Here is a 20273-nt window from a genome sequence, read left to right as displayed (position 1 = left end):
CTTGTATAAATAAACAAACAAACAAACAAACAAGTAAATAAATCTTAAAAAAAAAAAAAAAAAAAGAAGAGTACTGCGTGGAACACTCAAACCAGCCTCCCTAAATCATGACCACTTGGCCCAGGGTTAGTATAATTCTGAGACCAATTGTGTGTCTGTGTGTGTGTGTGTGTGTGTGTGTGTGTGTGTGTCTTCCCCACAGCAACTTATTCTCCAGCACAGTTGGGTGTCCTGCAATTCAACTCAATTCTGATACCACCTTTCCAGAGATCACATCAGATCCCACAATGAAGAGTTCAGTCCCACAAGACCGCTCTCCCGCCAGCAGACCAACCCAGATGCCAACTGCAAGGCCAGGGCCTGTGCTTCAAATGGACAGACTTGAGGGTCCCACAGGGCCTTCCCCCTTGGGTTCCATTAATTTTTTAGAGCGGCTCACAGAACTCAGAGAAACATTTCACTTACTAGATTGCCAGTTTATTATAAAAGTGTGTAACCCAGAAACGGCCAAATGGAAGAGATGTAGAGGGCAAGTCTGGGGGAAAGGCATGGAGCTTTCCTGCCCTTTCCAGGTGCCCAACCCTCCCAACGCTGCCATGTGCTCACCGACCCACAGGCTCTCTGAATCCCATCCTTTGGGCTTTCAGGGTGGTGTCATGATACAGGCAACGTTGCTTAAATCACTTGTCATTGGCTATTGATTCAACCTCCAGCCCCTCTCCCCTCCCTAGATGTCAGGGAGTAAGAACGCAAGTTCCATCCCTCTATTCTCTACTCTGCAAGCCCCGGTCCTTAGGAGGGTCCAAAAGTCACCTCATTAACATAAACCCACTTGCGGTTGAAAGGGATTTTCTATGAATATCGAGATGCTTTTATTACTCACATCACCTAGGAAATTCTAAGAGTTTTAGGAGTTCTGCCAAGAACTGGAAGAAGACCAAATGTACTTTGCTTCTGATAAATCACATCGTCACTACTGGCTATGTCCTCTTGCTCTGTCCTGCCAGCTTTCTCCAATTTAGCTCTGAGAGGCTGGTAGAGAGCCTCAGGTCTGTGCTGTAAGCAGACAGCCAGCCGGGCACAGAACACCAGCCTCTCACAGTCATTTCTAACCTCTACCCAGGGGAAGGGGCAGTGAAACAGCCAGGGTGACTACAGGTGACAGCTGGGCTAGTTCTGGGCCACCTTATTTAGCCTGGGGGGAGAAATCTGTACCAAACTGCTGAAAATCCTCTTAGAACCTCAGAACGCTAGATTTGAACTCCAGTCATCAATTCCAAATACCAAGAGTCCCAGCCAACACAGACATAACAGGTTGTGGGGAGAGGGAGGTGGTGATGGGATGTGCGCTATGCCTGGTATAGAGTCTGCTAGGAAGAAGGTGGGGACTAAGAAAGAAGCTAAAGAAGAATGAGGAGCAAAGCAGTCCCTCGGGATGGGCACCTTAAACACACGCAAGAGTAAGGTTCCTCTCTTTCCTGAGGACCCGGCAATCACACCTTTGTGCTGCTCATTGCTGAGATCCCAGGACAAGAAGACTGGTCCTTGTCTCTCGGATCCCAGAGGTGCCCCACACTGCACACACTGTGGGTACCTGGTGGGTGCTTTAGCTCAGAGGTACAAGTCTTTCTCCTGTGAATAGAGAATCACTACACCTGAGCAGGGTGGCTACAAAGGTGGTGGAATTTACACCTGAAACATGCCCGGAGTAGGGCAAACGCTGCTTCCTGCACCCAGCACACTGAGCTGAGTAAGGAAAAGATCTGCCACAAACAATGACATGAGCTCAAACAGCCACATCCCACAGGCCACCTGCCAGATTTGAGTAAACATATCTGAAATGTGAGATGACAGCTTTTCTCTCTTCTGGCAGGTGGAGGAAAAGAAACCAGGTGAGAAACTGCTTCTGCCCACTCAGCTCAAGGGTGGGCCAAAGCCAGACATGGCCTGCCCCTTTCTCCCAGGCCAAGTGCATCCAGAGACTGGTTCTGCCTGGAGTATGTACACTGGAGCCAACAGTTTGCTGAAAGTTAATAATTTAATTTTATAATTTTTAATTTAATTTATTTTATTTATGCATACAAGAGCTGGGGTGTAGGCCAGAGGTGCGAAGAGGTGAGAGGATCACCAGAGACAGAATGGGGAGCAGAACAGGCAGATTGAAATACACTGCTGAGGGGAGCAGCGTACAAGACACAAGAGGTCTGCACAATGTGGGTCAGCTCTCTGGCCAGGGATTGAACTTTGTGCTGCAGTGGGTGGGGATAGCTTCATAGTGCTGAGACTTAACCACTTGTGCCACCAGGGATGCCCCCTAGTTATTTAATTTTAATTACATATTGGAGACCAGTCCCAGCTGCTGCTGGACTGTGATCCTTCCCTCTGGACAGGACAGGGGCATGTGCTGGGGCTGGATACAGGCCAGTCCTGTGTCACAGCTCCATGGGCCAGAGCCCACCTGTGGTAACTGCTCATGACGCAGATAGCTACACACCTGCAACGTGGGCTTTTTGCAAAGTCTTGATGGGATCATTGTGAAAGTGTTGTAAGCATGAAGCACAACAGACAATTAAAAGTGTGGATGAAGAGCCTCCCTGGCAACATGTGAAGCTATGAAGCAGCCACAGCAGCACAAATTTGATCCCCAGCCAGGGAGCTACCCACATGGTGCAGCACACCTCTCCTGTCTCGCCCGCTGCTTCCCTCAGCAGTGTATTTCAGTCAGTCTGCCTGTTCTGTTCCCCACTCTGTCTCTGGTGGGTCCTCTCACCCCCTTACACCTCTGGCCTATATCTCAGTTCTTCTATGCATAAATAAATAAATCTTTTAAAAAAAAAAAAAGTGGATGAAGATTTCTTCAGGGAAGTTAGGAAGACGAAAGAAGGGGTCTTAATGACTGCCTTTTCTGTTTCCCCAGCTAACCTGTCCTTGTGTCTCAGGCAATTCCTTGTTCTCAATCTAAGCCCTGAAAGCTGCCTCTCCAACCTGTGCTACATTGTACCAGAAGTTCTAGAATGGATATCCAGGAGTGCTCTGCCACCCCACTGATGTAGCAGTGAGGAGGCCAAGACCCACATGGAGTGATCAAAGTCTGATCATCCTGGACTTGAATCTGCCTGGCATCCTTGGTCAATATTGATTCAGTCATGCCTTCTGAACTCACACCCGAAGTACTGTGAACATCCCACAAAAGGCAAAAACCCACAGCAATGAAGCCACTAAAACCTAAATAAAGGCTTGCCCTGACCTTCCCATCCTCTTTAGCAAAAGGTCAAAACCTTTCTTAAAGGACTCAGATATTTGCTATGGGTTTAACACTTCCAGGAGCAACACCTTCCTCCCTGATAACAGACAAACCAGCTAAAAATCAAATGCAAAAGGCTTATTCTTCTAGGTGCTTCAGCAGGTGAGCCAATATTATATTCATTTAAGAATTCTTATCTAAGAGCTTCCATATGATCCAGCAATTCTACTCCTAGGTATTTACCCAAAAGACACAGAAACATTAATTCAAAAGGGCACCTGCACCCCTATGTTTATAGCAGCACTACTTACAATAGCTAAGCTATGGAAACAACCCAAATGCCCCAAAATAGATGACTGGACCAAGAAGATGTGGTGCATATACACAATGGAATATTACTCAGCAATCAAAAAGATAAACTCATGCAATTTACAGCAACATGGATGGAGCTGGAAGGGATCATGCTCAGCAAAATAAGCCAGAAAGAAAAAGAAAAATACTGGATGGTCTCACTCATGGCAGGAATTTAGAAAACCTAAATAAGGGACTAGGAAAAAGACTAATTATAATAAAGAAAAAATTAAAATCAACAAGCAACTATAAACAAGAGACACACTACGGGGTGGGGGGGAGGATGAGAGGAGAGATTAGGGTCAAAATAAGCGGGTGGAATTGTATGGGGAATATTACCAAAATAAAAGTGCATACATTGTACAAAAATGAAAAATGATGTAAGAATTATATAAAATAAAATATATTAAATTAAAAAAAAAGAATTCTTATCTATAGAGTACACCCATTCATATAGTTGTGACTTGGAATCACAATAATGTTTTATATACTCAAATTAAAATAAATTAAGGGCCTCCCTGGTGGCACAAGGGTTAAGATGCAAGCTATGAAACTGTCCGCAGCCTCTGCAGCACGAGTTCAATCCTGGCCAGCCACGGAGCTACCCACATAGCGCAGCAGACCTGACTCGCCCGCTGCTCCCCTCAGCAGTGTATTTCGGTCAATCAGCCTGTTCTGCTCCCCACTCTGTCTCTGGTAACTCCTCTCACCTCCCACACCTCTGGCCTGTACCCCAGCTCTTGTATGCATAAATAAATAAATCTTAATAAAATAAAATAAAATCATAAGGATGAGTGACAAAAATTAAAATAGAATACAAAGAGAAACAAATTAACCTAACTGCATTTCAAATGAATAACATACCTACAACTCAAGGTGGAAAAGAACTGACCAGGGTAATTTTTAAACACAGCACTTTGACTATATACTTTAAGTCTCAAGAAAAAATAACTACGCACTAAAATTCTAGATAGAAAGTTTGAGAGTTTGGGGTTTTATTTTTAATTTGCTATGGTATACAAATTACCCGCAAAGGATTTACATACACACATGTACATATATTTATATGTATGTGCACACAAATACATACCTAAGAACATATTAATATGTAAATATACACATTATATCCACACATTTATGGAGAGAGAGTGGTAGCAGAAATGTGATATATGTTAATATTAAAGGAATCAGGGATATGGATAAAATTTAAAGTACACAGGGGTCTCCCTGGTGGCGCAGAGGGTTAAGAAATAGGCTATGAAGCTATCCGCAGCCTCTGCGGCACAAGTTCGATCCCTGGCCAGGAAGCTGCCCACATGGCACAGCAGACCTCTCCTGACTCACCTGCTGCTCCCCTCAGCAGTGTATTTCAGTCAGTCTGCCTGTTCTGCTCCCCACTCTGTCTCTGGTGAATCCTCTCACCCCCTGCACCTCTGGCCTATACCCCAGTTCTTGTATGCATAAATAAATCTTTAAAAATAAAATAAAATAAATTAATTTTATAGTGAAAATATAAAATTAGAAATAAAATAAAAAATTATTCTAAAAGTAAAGTAACCTTTGTATGCAAAGTGAGTTCCCGCCCAAAACAAGTTGATTTTTTAGCCTAAGAAGTATATTATTATCTTTCTAAATTTAGAAGATTATTACTTTCACAGACTTCTTATGATCTGGAAGTCCTTCTATAATGCAGGTGTGTGGGTAATCAGGTGTCCTGATACTCCTGTTTGGAAAATTAAGTTGTTTTCTACCTTAGGGAGATATTTTCCTGACTTGGTTTACTCTGCCATATTTTCTGGGTGTGTCCCAAAATTTGGTTTTGGTGGGGATAGGAATTTTTTTGCAGGGGTAAGAGCTTGCCAGGGTGGAAAGCTTCAGAAAATAGATTCAATTCAAGCTTACTTTCTGTAAATTATAGGATGGGCCAAATAAGAAAATATATTGAATGGGAGTCAAGTTTTTCACTATTGGAGGAGGGAATTACAACTAAAGAAAGAGGAAAGAATAGAAGAATGAATGCTATGTTGATGAATTGGAATTAAAGGTATCATCAGTTTGAATTAATGGTTTTCAATAAATATAGAAATATACACATCTATGTAAATATGTATTTTTTTTCTTCTCTCTGTCCACTTGAAGTATCTACAAGTCAAGATGCTATAGTACCAATGAATATTCACAGCAGCCGGATCTTTTTCTCTAAACACCGTTCTTTAAGGAGCCAGGACTCTTTGGAGAAATGGCTGATGCAGGGCTGAGACAGAAAAGCACAAAACAAGTCTGGAATATTCTGTGCCAGAAAATAAGGAAGTGCAAACACACACATACAGAAAAAATGGTCATAGAAGTCATCTTCAAGGGGCTGCTGCTGGCCAAATCTAGAACAATTTGAGAATCAAAACAAATAACATAGCAATAGAATACTCATGAAAAAAACAAGAATTTGAGGCCACAAATAAATGAATAAGTTAAAAAATGAGGAAGATGGAAAGTCCCTCACAGTAGAAGACCAGCTGGTATATGTAGGAAGAATGGTGTTAGCAAATCCTCATTGCAGCCACCACATTGACAAGTGCCACAAATCATCAACAGATGCTAAAACAATCCAGGACTAAAAGACTGGGGAGGAACAGCATATCTCCATAGTATCCCCAAGGAATTATTTACTAATTACAAAGCGGAAATTAGTGACTTTACAGTGGCTCAACCTAGCAGATACCACCTCAAATAACCAAAGTTAAAATCACCGAGAATGGGACAGAGATCCCGCACCTTCTAATATGACACCTGGAGAACAAAATCACTCCGTGGGCTGCCACCAGACATATGAAACCAAAATATAATCACAGGAACCATGTCTCAAATTGAGGTATATTCTCTAAAATAACTCAGCTGTGCTTTTAAAAACTGTTAAGCTCATGAAAGACTCTGGATCTAGAGAGACATGACAACTACATACCATGCACTGTGCTGGACCAGCAGAGAAAGCTGTTGGGTATTAATGGGAAAATTGGCAAAACTGGAATGTGGAACTGTGAATTAGATAATAGGATGCTAAATGTCCTGGTCTTGATAAATACTGTGGTTCAGTAAAAGAAAATCCTTATCCTTAGGAAATACACACTGAAATATTCATAGGTAAGGGCTATGACATCTGCAAATTATTTTCAATGATTTAGGAAAAAAATGTGAATAGATAATATAATTAAAATACATAGAATATATATGGACACACAAACACACATTCTAGAATGAGGGTGTGAGTAAATGATAAAGCCAAAGAACAGAACATCAACAACTGGTAAATTTGATCCAAGAGGATATGGGGGTTCTTTGTAGGAAAGTTTAAAAATAAAGAAAAATAATAACTTCAATAAAAGCTATTTTTATGAAAGAGTCTAGAAATTTGTTTTTAAAATAGCTATTCACCCTTGGACCCGTCATGCCCTACACAGAACAGGTACTTACTAAATGTGAGTTAGTTGAAGGAATGAATGAAATGTACTTTAAAAAATGATATCTGACAAGCTTTTTAAGATCTCAGAGTAAGCTCTTTCCTTGCTTCCAAATTACCATGCAAAGGACAGAAAAATACTTTTCTTTTAAATATGAAACTATAAGAAAAATAGAAAGGGGAAAAATCAAATGCTATCAGCCCATCAGACATTAGGAAGAATTATTGCAGGTCTGGAGCGGTGAAGAAAAAAACTAAAGGTAGCCAGAAAGAGCTGCCTTCCAAGGCATCTAAGCAGCAACAAGTCCAGAATCAGGGGTGAAACCTAGGGGTGAACGTGAGCCTCTGGCAATCACTGGGCATCATGTTACCTTGGAGGTTTTATCACCATTTGGAAGTAACATACATGGCACCTACAGCATAAAAGATTAGGGGTGTTGGTAAATGTGCCTATTTGATTGCCAAAATTCCTACATTTTTCATTGAGGTAGTACAATTTTAATTCTAAATAAATTATGAGAAGTTTAACATGTATATTTAACCCCTAAAACAGATACTCTCAAAACCTCTTTACAGTCTTAAAAATTATTGAGGATCCCACAAAATTTTTGTTTGTGTGTATTATTCCTATCAATATTTATCATATCAGACACACAAAGGAGATATTTAAAAATATTTATTAATTCATTTAACAATAAGCCCATTATCTGTTAAAATGAATGGCATGTTTTAATGAAAAATAACTACTTTCCCCAAAAGATAAAAAATATAGCAAAACTACTTCTGGATTCAATCCACTGTAAAATGATATTTTTGAAGTTCATGAAAAAGTTGGCCTCCTACACTTCTATAATAAGCAAAGGAAAGAGCAATTTACTATCATTGATCCATATATGAAACAGCAGTAGCTGCAGACACCTGGAGAACAAAATAAAGAAGAATTTAGGAACCAGAAGAATTACAGGAAATTAAGACCCTGTTGCTCCAAAGCAGCAGAGTTTAATGACTTAAAATGAGTATTCTTCTCCATGAGTCCAATAAAGTCACTTATTATTCAGTTAAATACACACACACACACAAATCTTACTGTTATAAATGCTATTTATAGACTTCAAACTTTTATAACCAATTATAACAAACAAGAAAATGTTCATTATTGTTGGGTTTTTTTTAATTTTTTATTTATACAATCACTGGGTATAGTCAGAAGCACGGGAGGATGAGAGAATTCACCAGAGCCAGAGCGGGGAACAGAACATACAGACTGACAAAATACACTGCTGAGGGGAGCAGCGGGCACGGCAGGAGAGGTCTGCATGCCATGTGGGACCCTCTCTGGCCGCCGGGGATCGAACCGGTGCTGCAGAGGCTGAGAGCAGCTTCGCAGCCCAGGGCTCAACCACAGCGCCACCAGGGAGGCCCTGTTCATTATTGTTACAGAGAAAAATATAAATTTTATTAACTTGGTCAAAAGATTGAGGCATAAGTATATTATTTAAATTTATAATTTAACTACAAGGAAACACAAAAACCAGAAACCATTAGCAGTGACTAGGGAACAAGAGTGAAGAGAAGGGGTAGAGGCCTTTTTATTGTTTCCATTTTATATCACTTTCTATTGTTTAAAATGTTTTTGACTGCATGGAGCACTTACATGATTTAAAAAATACCAATTTGTTTTTATTTAAAGAAAAACTGTCATTTTATTAGATTTTTTTTAAATAGAATGGAATTTTTTTTGTGGACTTACACTTAGTAATACTATTTATAGCTCAACTTCATTTTACGCATGAATTCACTAAAAAATGCCTGTGAATGGAATCACACATTTTGAACATATTGGGTGAACACGATACTTAAAGGCAATAAAGCCTTTTGTAAAATTAATGTCTGTCCTTAAATCCCTTTTGTGTCTTTTTGAAAAAAAAAAAAATTGTTTTAACGTTGTGCTGTTCTTTACTAGTAATTGCCTAAAATGAAAAAGGAAAGTTACTCAAAATGGGTCATGGCATTTGTTTTAAGTTAAATTCTAGGAATACTGGATTCATATTCAAGAAAATGTATTGTCTGGATCAGACATAAATAACTTCTTTGGGGTAGAGAAGACTGCAAGGCCACCATTGCTTCAAGTTGTTCAGTAAGCGCCTAAATTCTGTAACTGCTGACGGGGACCATGGATGTGACCTCTAAGGTAGCTGCAGACTGGCAAAGTTGCAGCCTGGTGTTTTCACACAGACCAGAGGTATTTACTCTACTACCCATTGCTCCTTTATGCCTGTTTGCATGGAGAAGAAAACATGCACATATACAACAATACAAAAAAAAGGAAATGTAAACAGAACCAAATTTTCTCCTGAGAAGTAAAATGCCAAGCATTATCCTATTAGAAATGCATGAAAACTTGAACAGGTGCCACCTCTAAAAACTTTTTTTTTACATTTTATTTTATGTAATACATCATTTTTCATTTTTGCACAATGTATGCATTTTCATTTTGGTTATGTTCCCCATACAATTGTACCCCATGCCAACCTATTCCAAAGCATACCACAGTAGCCACAAACATTAGTCTTTTGATTATGGTTTTAAAACTCAGAAGAAGGGCCTTCCTGATGGTGCAAGGGGTTAAGCCTCTGCACTATGAAGCTTCAGCAGCCACTGCAGCACAAGTTTGATGCCCAGTCAGGGAGCTACCTACATGGCTAAGCAGGCCTCTCCTGTCTCACCCACTGTTCCCCTCAGCAGTGTATTTCAGTCAGTCCACCTGTTCTGCTCCCCACTCTTTCTCTGGTAAATTCTTCCACCCCCCACCCCACACACACACCTCTGGCCTACACCCCAGCTCTTATATGCACAAATAAATAAAATAAATCCTTCAAAAAAAACTCAGAAAAAAAGATTGTAGAATGATATTAACTATACTTGACAATGATTGAAAAGTGAGAAAGATATTGATTTGAATTATACTGAGGTATATATATTTCTTTAAATCTTACAACAATTAATTCATATTGCTTTATGAATACAGGACTATCTTGAGTCTAAAATACTATCCTGAAGACAGACACCTTGGTCTGAGAAAGTATAAGGTGAGTGGGGAAATATGCTAAACTTCAGCAGCCCACCCTATAGGAAACCAGGGTGTTCCACGAGGGCAGACCAAAATTTAAGCACCAGCTAGGGGCACCTTACTCGAATTGCAAGAATAGTATTTCAGTCATTAACACAGCACCCAGGATTCTCACTGCAAACCCCAATCTATTAGAGAATGGAAATAAATGAATTTTTTTCTGTATCTGGTCACAGATGAAACGTACCTACGGCAGTGAGAAGTTCTGAAGTCACCTAGTCCATTCATTCCCAGCTAGGCAGAATGCATTGACTATGCTTTTTATTTTTTTTTTTCTTACAGTGTTCTGAAAGGGAGGGCAGACTGACCCTCCTGGGGCTAGCCAATTCTTAGAGCAAGGGGCTCACGAAGAGCACATCTTTCATGTGCCCAAGAACCAATTCTGAGTCCCAATCCCCAAACACCCACTTTAGCTAACTCTCTTACAGCAAGCCAGTATTTCCCCTGCCCTAAATCACTTCAGGGTCAGACACCAGGCACCTGGAGACCACCATAGCCCCAAACCTGCTGAAACTATTCAAACTAGCTACTCCTCAGCTGTTTACTCTGCCCTGCCGTATCTTTCCCACAGGAACCCCAGTAAAGGCCCTGTGGCTCAAGCTTTCCCTGCACCTCTGCTTTCCTCCTGACAAAGCCTGGTGTTCCTGCTGGGGCCATGCATGGCATGACAATCCTCCCTTTTTGGGGGAAAAATTAGTAATGCACATTTTCTCTCATTGGCATTGACGTCGCCACATCATGCTGAGTCCCCTCCATAAATGAAAACTAGAAGTGAGAGGGAATCCCACCTAGTTCACTTCAGCGCAGAAAACACTGCCATTCCAGTTTCTAGGACACCTTTATTGAAAAAAATGTTTCCATTCCACTTTTGACAAATATGCACTTTGGTCCAGTTGTCATTTTCAGACTGGCCTCCTAGGCTAAGTAACAAACAGGTCTGTAAAATGGAAAGAGGTGATGACAGAGGAGACCAAGGAGGAAAGGTGACTGCCCACATGTTCAGAAACATCTTAATCCTGAGCCCAGCTTCTGTCCTTTTTTCTCTCCCGTAGACTCCTGCACCATAACCCTCTTTTCTTCTGCCACTTCCAAAAGCTGGTTCTGTCCAGGAACCATCGGTGGCTTTATAGTGATGCTAGCAACATAAGCCACCACACCCTTCACTCATGGGGCCCTTTCCAAACAATACAACTAAACTTGCATTCATTATTTGTATTTTTCTTTCGCTTACTAAAAAGAATCCTTAAAAATCATATTAACATGGGGCCTCCCCGGTGGCGCAGCGGTTGAGCGCTGGGTTGCAAAGCTGCCTGCAGCCTCTGCAGCGCCGGTTCGATCCCCGGCTGCTCCCTGGCCACCAGAGGAGGGTCCCACATGGCGCGCAGACCTCTCCTGCCGCCCGCTGCTCCCCTCAGCAGTGTCCTTCGGTCCTTCTGCCTGCTCTGCTCCCCGCTCTGGCTCTGGTGGATTCTCTCGCCCTCCTGTGCTTCTGACTGTACCCAGAGCTTGTATAAAGAAATAAATAAATCTTTAAAAAAAATCATATTAACATGATGGTCTACAAAAACTGAGAAGGTGAGAGGAGTGACATTTCCGAGAGCCCCAGATCTGAGTCATTCTCTTCCACCCAAGTATTCTGAGCCTTGTTTCCTTATCTATTAAGGGGAGGCTAACAAGCTGGCCTTGTCTCAGGTCCCCTTCTCTACACTGCATTCATTTCTTTGCACACAATTAAGCAATGTGCTATTACCCAGTGTGTGGGTGCCAAGGCTCACTGTGCATATTGATTATTTTTTATTAATTAATTTTTTTTCTTACATCATTGTAGTACCCACAGTTCTCCCACCACCGGACCGCCCATGAACCATCACCATATTCCCTTGTGTTCAACCCTCGCCTGTTTTGCCCCCACCTCTTGTCCCCTCCTTTGCTCTATGCCTCAGTTCTAAGGTCAGCTTGCTAGCTTTGACATTTTCTTGACCTTTTGTTTGGTTTTTCTGTATTCCACATATAAGTGAGACTATTCTGTATTTACCTTTTTCCTTCTGACTAATTTCGGCTAGCATAATCCCTTCCAGTTACATCCATGTTGCTGCAAATTGTATAAGTTTGTCTTTTTTGATTGCTGAGTAATATTCCATTGAATATCTATAAAACAACTTTTTGATCATTCATCTAATTTGGGGCATTTGGGTTGTTTCCTTATCTTGGCTACTGTAAATAGTGCTTCAATAAACATAGGCAGGCAGATTTCTTTTCGAGTTAATGTTTTGTGTCCTTTAGTAGAGTCCTAGCAGTGAATTGCTGGATCATATGGTAGCTCCATTTTTAGTGTTCTGAGTAACTTCCACACAGCTTTCCACAGTGGCTGGACCAGTTTACATTCCCACCAGCAGTGTAAGATGATTCCTTTATCTCCATATTTGTTGTCTACGTTTTTTTTTAATGTGGGCCATTCTTACTGGGGTGAGGTGGTATCACATTGTGGTTTTGATTTGCATTTCCCTGATAACTACTGATGTTGAACATTTTTTTCTGCATAGAGTTTTTTTTTTTTTTAAGATGCCAAAACAGGCCTGAAAAATATACAGCAATAATATAAGTTGGGGGCCTCCCTGGTGGTGCAAGGGGTTAAGATGCAACCTATAAGGCTGTCCACAGCCTCTGCAGCACAAGTTCGATCCCCGCCGAGGCAGCTGCCCACATGGCACAACAGATGTCTCACTTGCTGCTCCCCTCAGCAGTGTACTTCTGTCAATCTGCCTGTTCTGTTCCCCACTGTCTCTGGTGAATCCTCTCACCCACCACATCTCTGGCCTGTACCCCAGTTCTTGTATGCGTAAATAAATAAATCTTTAAAAGAAATACAAGTTGGTCCTTAGCTGTACACTGGATAATGAGGACACAGGAAATAAGAGCAAACTATTTGCAATGAAGCCTGACACCAATGATCAAAATCATATTCAAACCTAAAGATGGGATGCATAAAGATGACCCAGTCTGTGTTGCCCACTGAGCAGCCTCGGTTCCACACTGAGTCTGCCAGTCTTTGTGTGTGTTCCTTGGGCAAGTCATCATCATCTCTGGTTTATTTTCTGACATGCTAAGCAAGATGTCAAAGGACCCTCTGCCTCTTAACATGTTCAGTTCTGTGTGCCGCTCCTGTTGGTGCGCTTCCCTCTCCTCTGGTGCCCACAACTAGCCCAAACTCCCTTATTCTTGCTATGCCACGCTGACCTCCTCAGTGACTGAAACTAGGAGGAGAAAACTGGGAGAGAACAAAGGAGGATGGAGGGCAGGAAATTAGGCAATGCTGGGGCACAGTGCAGGGTCAGATGCGGTCACAACCTGGAAGTCAGCCAGCTTCATACACCTGGAAACCCCTCCTCCCACATGTGGGTCAAATGCTCTTTGGGGGCACCTCCTCCCTGGGTTTGCATTGGGCTTCTTCCTAGAGTGACTAGCTTAGGACTAAGTCAGGAAAGCCAGACTTGAGCCCACAGACTTCCAAGAAAAGGGTCCTCCTGGACCTACTTCTGCTGGAGATGAAATGTATGGAGGAAAGCTGGATGAAGAAAAAGAATACGAGTCACTCATACTAGCCAGTCTGAGGCTTTTGGTAACTCATCTCACACCACAGCATGACACAGCATCCCTTTAAGTTTCCCTGGAGACCATCCAACCCTGGAGGAGGAGGACAAAAGCCACAGATTAGCTGGAGGCATTCCTTATTCCATAGTAATTAAGAGATTTCTGTTTTAATATCTGCAGCAGCAGCTGGAAGTCCTGGCAGGAATAGACTGGTAAACTGAGCTCGATTTTCTCACTCTTCCCAAAGATCAAAGCATTTGATCCTGCAGGCCTTCAGACCACCCACAGCCTATCTGCCTGCCATCTGCCCGTCTCAGGCTACCTGCATCTCCCGCTTGCTTCATCTCTTGACACACCATGTCACAGTCCACTGTGCTCAGTGACTGGCAGAGGCAAGCACGGACTCCACTGTTGTTTGCTTTCCGGTCACCTCCCTATGGCACCAGCTGTTCCTTTGCTTCCCAACCTACTCTGGGGTTCAGTGTGAAATCTGCTTCATCCAATCATGAAACACACATTGTCTTTCGAGCTTGCCATGTGATTGGCACTCGGCCATATCCTTCCACGTATGGCATGAAAACCCTGAAAATCAGGTACGCTTACCCTCTCTCACAGCTATGGACGCAGACTGAAGTCCTTGAGTAACCTGCCCAAGGTGTCAGTACATCTAGTGGCGTAGGCAGAATCCGGAACCCCAGTTTCCAGGTCAAGTCCACAACCAAACCACACTAAAGCACCCAAGGACAGAAACTCCTAGAACAAGTCTCACACCTGCCAGAAGCTCAGGAGGTGTACACGCGCACACTCGCACACAGCTCTAGGCTAGAGTGCCTCCCATCCCCCTCAGGGCACCGCCCACCCAGCAGGTTGTACTGGACCATGTTCCACATTCCGGTTTTGGCCACTGGAATCATTATGGATTTAGGACTCCTGCCTTAGAGCTTCCATTTGGCTTTGCCAAATGAACCTTCTGATTATTTATATTACTACCTCATCTGCCAAACACATACTCCCCACCTTAGTTTTATTACTACCCAACATGTACTAAATGTTGACTATGGACAGAGTGCTATACTAAACATTACATGAGTTATCTCTTAATCTTCTTAACTCTCTAGGGTGAGTTCTATTATTGTAGTCATTTTATAGTTGAGGAAGTGGAGGCTTAGCCAGGTTAAATAACTTGCCCAACATCACAAAGTATTAGAGTCAGTATGTGAACCCAGGCTATATATGCACCTGTGATCACTGTATCTTTAGCCTCAGATCTACAGCTTCTTCTCTATAGCCTCTCTCTCTCTCTCTCTCTCTCTCTCTCTCTCTCTCTCTCTCTCTCTCACACACACACACACACACACACACACACACACACACACACACACCTTTACCCTTACCTGGTCCTGAGACAAAGGCAAACCAAGAATCCCTAAGAATCCAATCATTCACCCCTCCACCTAACTCACAAGCATCACCGCTCTGGCAAAATGTCCTAGAGCTACTGCACAGTCACAGTGACCAGGAGAAAACAGCTCTGAACTGCAGAGTCTGTCCTAATACCCACCAGCCTGTCTTCCCACTGGAAGCATGTTCTTACAGAATTCCTGATCGCCAGGACTGGAGTAAAGGCAGAAAAGCTTCTGGAGGGTCAGCCACTCTCAGAGTTCAGCTTCAACACATTAGCCACCCAGCCTACTGTCTGTTCCCCACACAGGCTACTTTATCATATGTGTAACTCTGCTCATGCCATCAGAAAAGGAGGTATTACAGCAGAAAGGATTAAAGCCTGGCCATAGCAACAAACAGACATGGGTTCGGAGTCCCTCCACTTTTCATCTGCCAAACCAAAATAATCATATCTACTTTGGAATGTTGTTGTGAATTTCAGAAAAAGTGGGGCCTCCCTGGTGGCCCCAGGGGTTAAGTCTCAGCAAGATCACTGTGACGGTCTGAGTTTGATCCCCCAGCCAGGGAGCTAACCCACATATGGCACAGCAGACCTCCTCTGTCTCCCCGCTGCACCCCTCAGCAGTGTATTTCAGTAGATCTGCCTGTTCTGCCCCCCACTCTGTCTCTGGTGAATCCTCTCACTGCCCCCTCACCTCTGGCCTACACCACAGTTCTTCTGTGCATAAGCAAATAAATCTTTAAAAAAAAATTAGATGAAGCCATGGAATTTAAATGTTCAGTACAAAGTAACTGCCTGCCCATTGGTAGTTATTATCATCTTCTTACACTCTCAACCTGGGATGTGCTTCCCAACTTCACTACACATTCTACTTCCACCAATACTTCAAGATCAAATTAAATGGCAGCTCCCCCAAACCCCAGCCAGGTGAATTCACTTCAGTTGAGCCAGCATCAATGAAGCATCATCTACAGAAGATATTAGAACACCTTCTGATGGCAAGTATTGGAGATAAAAAAATGAATAAGACATGTCGTCGAACTTAAAGAGCTGCAACCTTAACAGAGGCAGGAAAGAAAGCTCATTTCAGCGCCACAGTTAAGTGCAGTGATAGATCAGACCACAGGTTGTGGAAAGCCTTGGGGGTGGATAAGTTTAAACCAAATTCTGAAGGCAGTGAGAAATCAGTGAAAGGCTTTAAGTAGAGAAGTCAAATTCACAGACTTAAGCTTTAGAAAAGATTTAAGCTACTACCTTTAGTAGCAATGTGGAAAAATAAGTGAGGAAGGTAAGAATAATTCAGTCAAGAAATGGTACCTTGGAGAGGACAGTGCAAGGAAAAGAGAGAACAGAGTGGGGTTTCTAACGTGTCTAGATAGTGAGCGGAAGACCTTGAGAGTGACATCCAGGGAAAAGGATGGAGGTGACAGAGATCTTTGCATCCACCACATTTTAAAAATCAACTGTCTCTTAGGGCACTTATGACAATCAACCTGCATTGTAGTTATCTCGTCATTTGTCCATTCGGTTGGTCAGCTAACATTTTCCACTTAAATCCAGGCACTGCCCTTGGTACTTGGAGAGCTCCCAGGACAAACCAGTTGAATGAGAAGTGTCAGCAAAGACCAATGTGGGGGCAAAATACAGGCATGGAGTCTGGGGAATGATGAGCTTTGGCTGGAAGGTGGGGTACAAAGAGGAAGACGCAGGAACCAGACTCAAATCTCAGATTGGGTCATTCAGTCTGTGCAGGGCTTAGGCTAAAAGGTTTGAATTCTAGTTGATGGACACGGTTTTAAATAGAGGAGAGGGCATCCCTGGTGGCACAGGGGGTTAAGCACAGCACTATGAAGCTATCCACAGTCTCTGCAGCGCGAGTTCAATCCCCAGCCAGCCAGGGAATGACTCACACGGTGCTGCGGACCTCCCCTGTCTCACCCACTGCTCCCCTCAGCGGTGCATTTCAGTCAGTCTGCCTTTTCTGCTCCCCACTCTGTCTCTGGTGGATCCTCTCACCCCACCCCCACCACACTTCTGGCCTGTACCCCAGTTCTTGTATGCATAAATAAATATATAAATCTTTAAAAAATACATAGCCACTCATGTAGTCTTATATGACTGGTTAAGCTAAATAAACATAAGACCCCTGACAAATCAAGGTCCCTGAGGGTCCTTGAACACTCTAAGTACATAACCACAGGTCTTTTCACCCAGGACTGAAAATATCTTTGAGGGTCTAATCCAAGCCTCAGCCACCCATTTCTTGAATATTTCTGGGGCTAAGAGCAAGGAGCTCGTATGAGGGTTCAGGAATACAGCTGCGGGAAGGATAACAGTAACTTTTGCTGTTTTTACCACCTGCCAGCCAATGTGCTGTGCCTGTTACATGCACCTGTGTACAGGAAGAGGGGGCAACTCACCAGTTCGGATTCCTCCACCATCCCTGAAGGCCACTTCCTAAACACCTAAGCACAGTTTTTGTTGTTTTTTAAAGGCATTGATCTTCTGTCTCTGGAGAGAGCTATTTAAATTCCATATCTACAATGAATATTTGCTATAACTAATGGTCAATAGGGAGAAGATAAAGGAGAATAAAAATAAAACCTACAGATATCAGGGGATCCAGAAATCCATTTTGCTTCAGTATACACGAGTTTTTTAGAAATAAATTTAACTTCTTACATTCATTTGATTCAACATTAAAAGGAGTTCATCTTATCTGAATGCTGTTCATGGAAGTTCTCTATGGAGGGGATGAGGGGACCACCCCCAATAATACCAAAAGATGATTTTCTGTACACAGTTGGTTAAGGGTTGGCTGAAAAAAAAAATGGGGTCTCCCTGGTGGCACAAGGGGTTAAGTCTCAGCACTATGAAGCTATCAGCAGCTACTGCAGCACGAGTTCTATCCCCGGCCAGGGAGCTACCCACATGGTGCAGCAGACCTCTCCTGACTTGCCCGCTGCTCCCCTCAACAGTGTATTTCAGCAAACCCAGAGAATCTGCCTGTTCCGCTCCCCACTCTGTCTCTGGTGAATTCTCTCACCCCCAGCATCTCTGGCCTATACCCCAGCTCTTGTGTGCAAAACTAAATAAATCTTTAAATAAAACAAAACAAAAAAAAGAGAGTTGGCTAAAATATTTTTGTGATTAAGCTGGAATACCAAAATAAATTTCTGCGATGATTACTTTTAAAATAGTACACTGTAATGTGTCCATTCGTCTTCCTGTCTGGCAAACCCCTTGCTCACAGGCAGTTCCATCAAATACCTCCACACCGCCCATGCCTACCTGCTGGGCTGCCTCATGGAAGAGCTCCTGCACTTGAGACATCTGGGCCATTTTCTCAGAAATGGATCCTGGCGGTCGGGATACGCTGTCTCCTCTGGAAGACAAACATGCTCTTTAGCCAGGTGGGCTCCTCCTCGCCTTTACGTTGTCCATTCTTTCTACCAGACAGGCCTTCTGCTGAGGAAGAAACCTTGTTCCACCTCATGGGAATCTCATGCCCACGGGGTCTTTGGTACCAGATAGACTCCAGCCCCCCTTCAGAGCCTGCCTTCGCTCCCATTTAAGTCCTAAAGCAACAGCCACCCTCAGTGGTCTCTTTCCCTGAGTTCCCTCAAACTGTGGGCTGGGGAGGACACAGAAGCCTGGCCAGCTGGCCAGCCCCTGGAGGCACAGTTCTGCGTCCCTCACCATCTTGTCTGCCTTGTGAACCCTTCTCTCCAGGGCAGGGAAACCATGGGCCCCGGGAACTGTCCACGGGTGGTTAGTGCACAGAGACGGAACCCAGCTGGGGAAGAGGAGCCATCAGGAGGTTGTCTTGGGCGCCCGACACAGAAGGGCCAGGAAGAGGAAGGAAGGGCGAGGGAAGCTAAGCAAAAGGTGTCCAAGCATCACTATCTGGGTTTGGTTCTCATCAGCGAGCACAGTCTTGCCGGGACCCAGTTTCCCCAGGAGCAGCGGCTGGCTCTGTGTGCCCCTCACCCCAGCGCAGGGGGAAGCCTAGAAGGGCCGCGCACCGTTGTGGGGGAAGGTGGAAAAGGGAAAATGACTGGCGCAGCTCGGGGCAGATCTGTCTTCCTGCGAGAAGAACGGCCGGCGAGAGCGCCCGCCTGGCGAGGAAGGGCACGCTCTCCGAGGAGTGTGCAGGCAGAAGGGGGGTGGGGGGAGCCGGGAAACGAAGAGTCTGCTCAGAGAAGCTGGGAAGACTGCATGGATTTGGGGGTCTGCGGTTACGAGTTGGGAGCCAAGGGCCCCCGCAGGGCTCCCACAGCTTCCCCGCTGCCTCCGAGCCCGCCCCGGCCCGGCCCCGCGCCGACCGGGCGGTCAGTGGCGCTTGGCCTCGCGTGCCCGCGCCCTCGCCGCCGGGGCTGCGGGGAAGCACCCCGAGACCTCCTGAGATCCGCCCCGGAGCCAGAGCAAGCCGAACCCCCTCGGGCTCGCGCCCCTGAGCACCCCCAATACGCGAACCCCCAGTGAGGCAGCCCACGCCCACTCGAGCAGCGCCCCAGCCCCGCTGGCAGGCTCGCGGGAGCCGGGAGGAGGGGAGGGTGGGGGTGCGGGGGAGACACGGGGGGCGGCAGAGCGACGGGGAAACCCGGGCCTCCTGCGGGAGGAGCCCGAGCGCCCAGGTGCCGACCCGCGGGTGCCCGCGCGCCAGGTGTCCGGGAGGAGAGGAGGGTGTCCCGGAGCCGGGGCGCAGGGGCCCAACCACGCCTGACCCCGTGCAGCAGCACGGGCGCCGGTGGGGTGAGGGCCGGTCCCGGGACCACCCCGGGCGCTGCCTTCCCCAGCCCCTCGCCCTCACCTGCTCCGGGACGCGAGCTCCCCGCGCTGGGCCCGCCCCGGCCCCGCCCCGCCGCCACGTGGCCGGCCCGGTGCGGGCGGTGCGGGCGCAGCTGTCCCGCGGGCGCGGCGGGGCCCGCCCCGGCCCCCGGCCTCGCTGCACCCGCGAGTCTCGGCGCCATATGGACAGCGAGGAGCCGCGGGGGCCCCCGCTCCGCTAGGATCTGGGGAGACCGACCGCGGCCCAGATGGGCGCGGCTCCCGGGGTGTGTAGAGCCGCTGGGGGGAACCCACGGAAATTTAGACC

General features: G+C 45.0%; 1 protein-coding gene across 1 annotated transcript in view; it reads right to left on the bottom strand.

Moving 5' to 3' along the window:
* The window catches only part of SLC12A8 (solute carrier family 12 member 8), a 122525-nt gene extending 102505 nt beyond the window's left edge, over positions 1-20020 (bottom strand). The window contains exons 1-2 of the mRNA XM_054700501.1: positions 19989-20020; positions 18467-18560 (exon numbers count right to left, since the gene is read on the bottom strand). Coding sequence (XP_054556476.1) covers positions 18467-18517 — 51 coding nt within the window. The 5' untranslated portion in view covers positions 18518-18560; positions 19989-20020. The remainder of the gene's footprint in view (positions 1-18466; positions 18561-19988) is intronic.
* Between the last annotated feature and the right edge of the window lie 253 nt (positions 20021-20273).

The sequence above is a fragment of the Talpa occidentalis genome, unplaced genomic scaffold (genome assembly GCF_014898055.3).
Source record: "Talpa occidentalis isolate TD23 unplaced genomic scaffold, MPIMG_talOcc4v2.1 talOcc4.4, whole genome shotgun sequence".
In the NCBI taxonomy this organism is placed as follows: Eukaryota; Metazoa; Chordata; class Mammalia; order Eulipotyphla; family Talpidae; genus Talpa; species Talpa occidentalis.
This window is presented reverse-complemented; position numbering and strand designations above follow the sequence as displayed.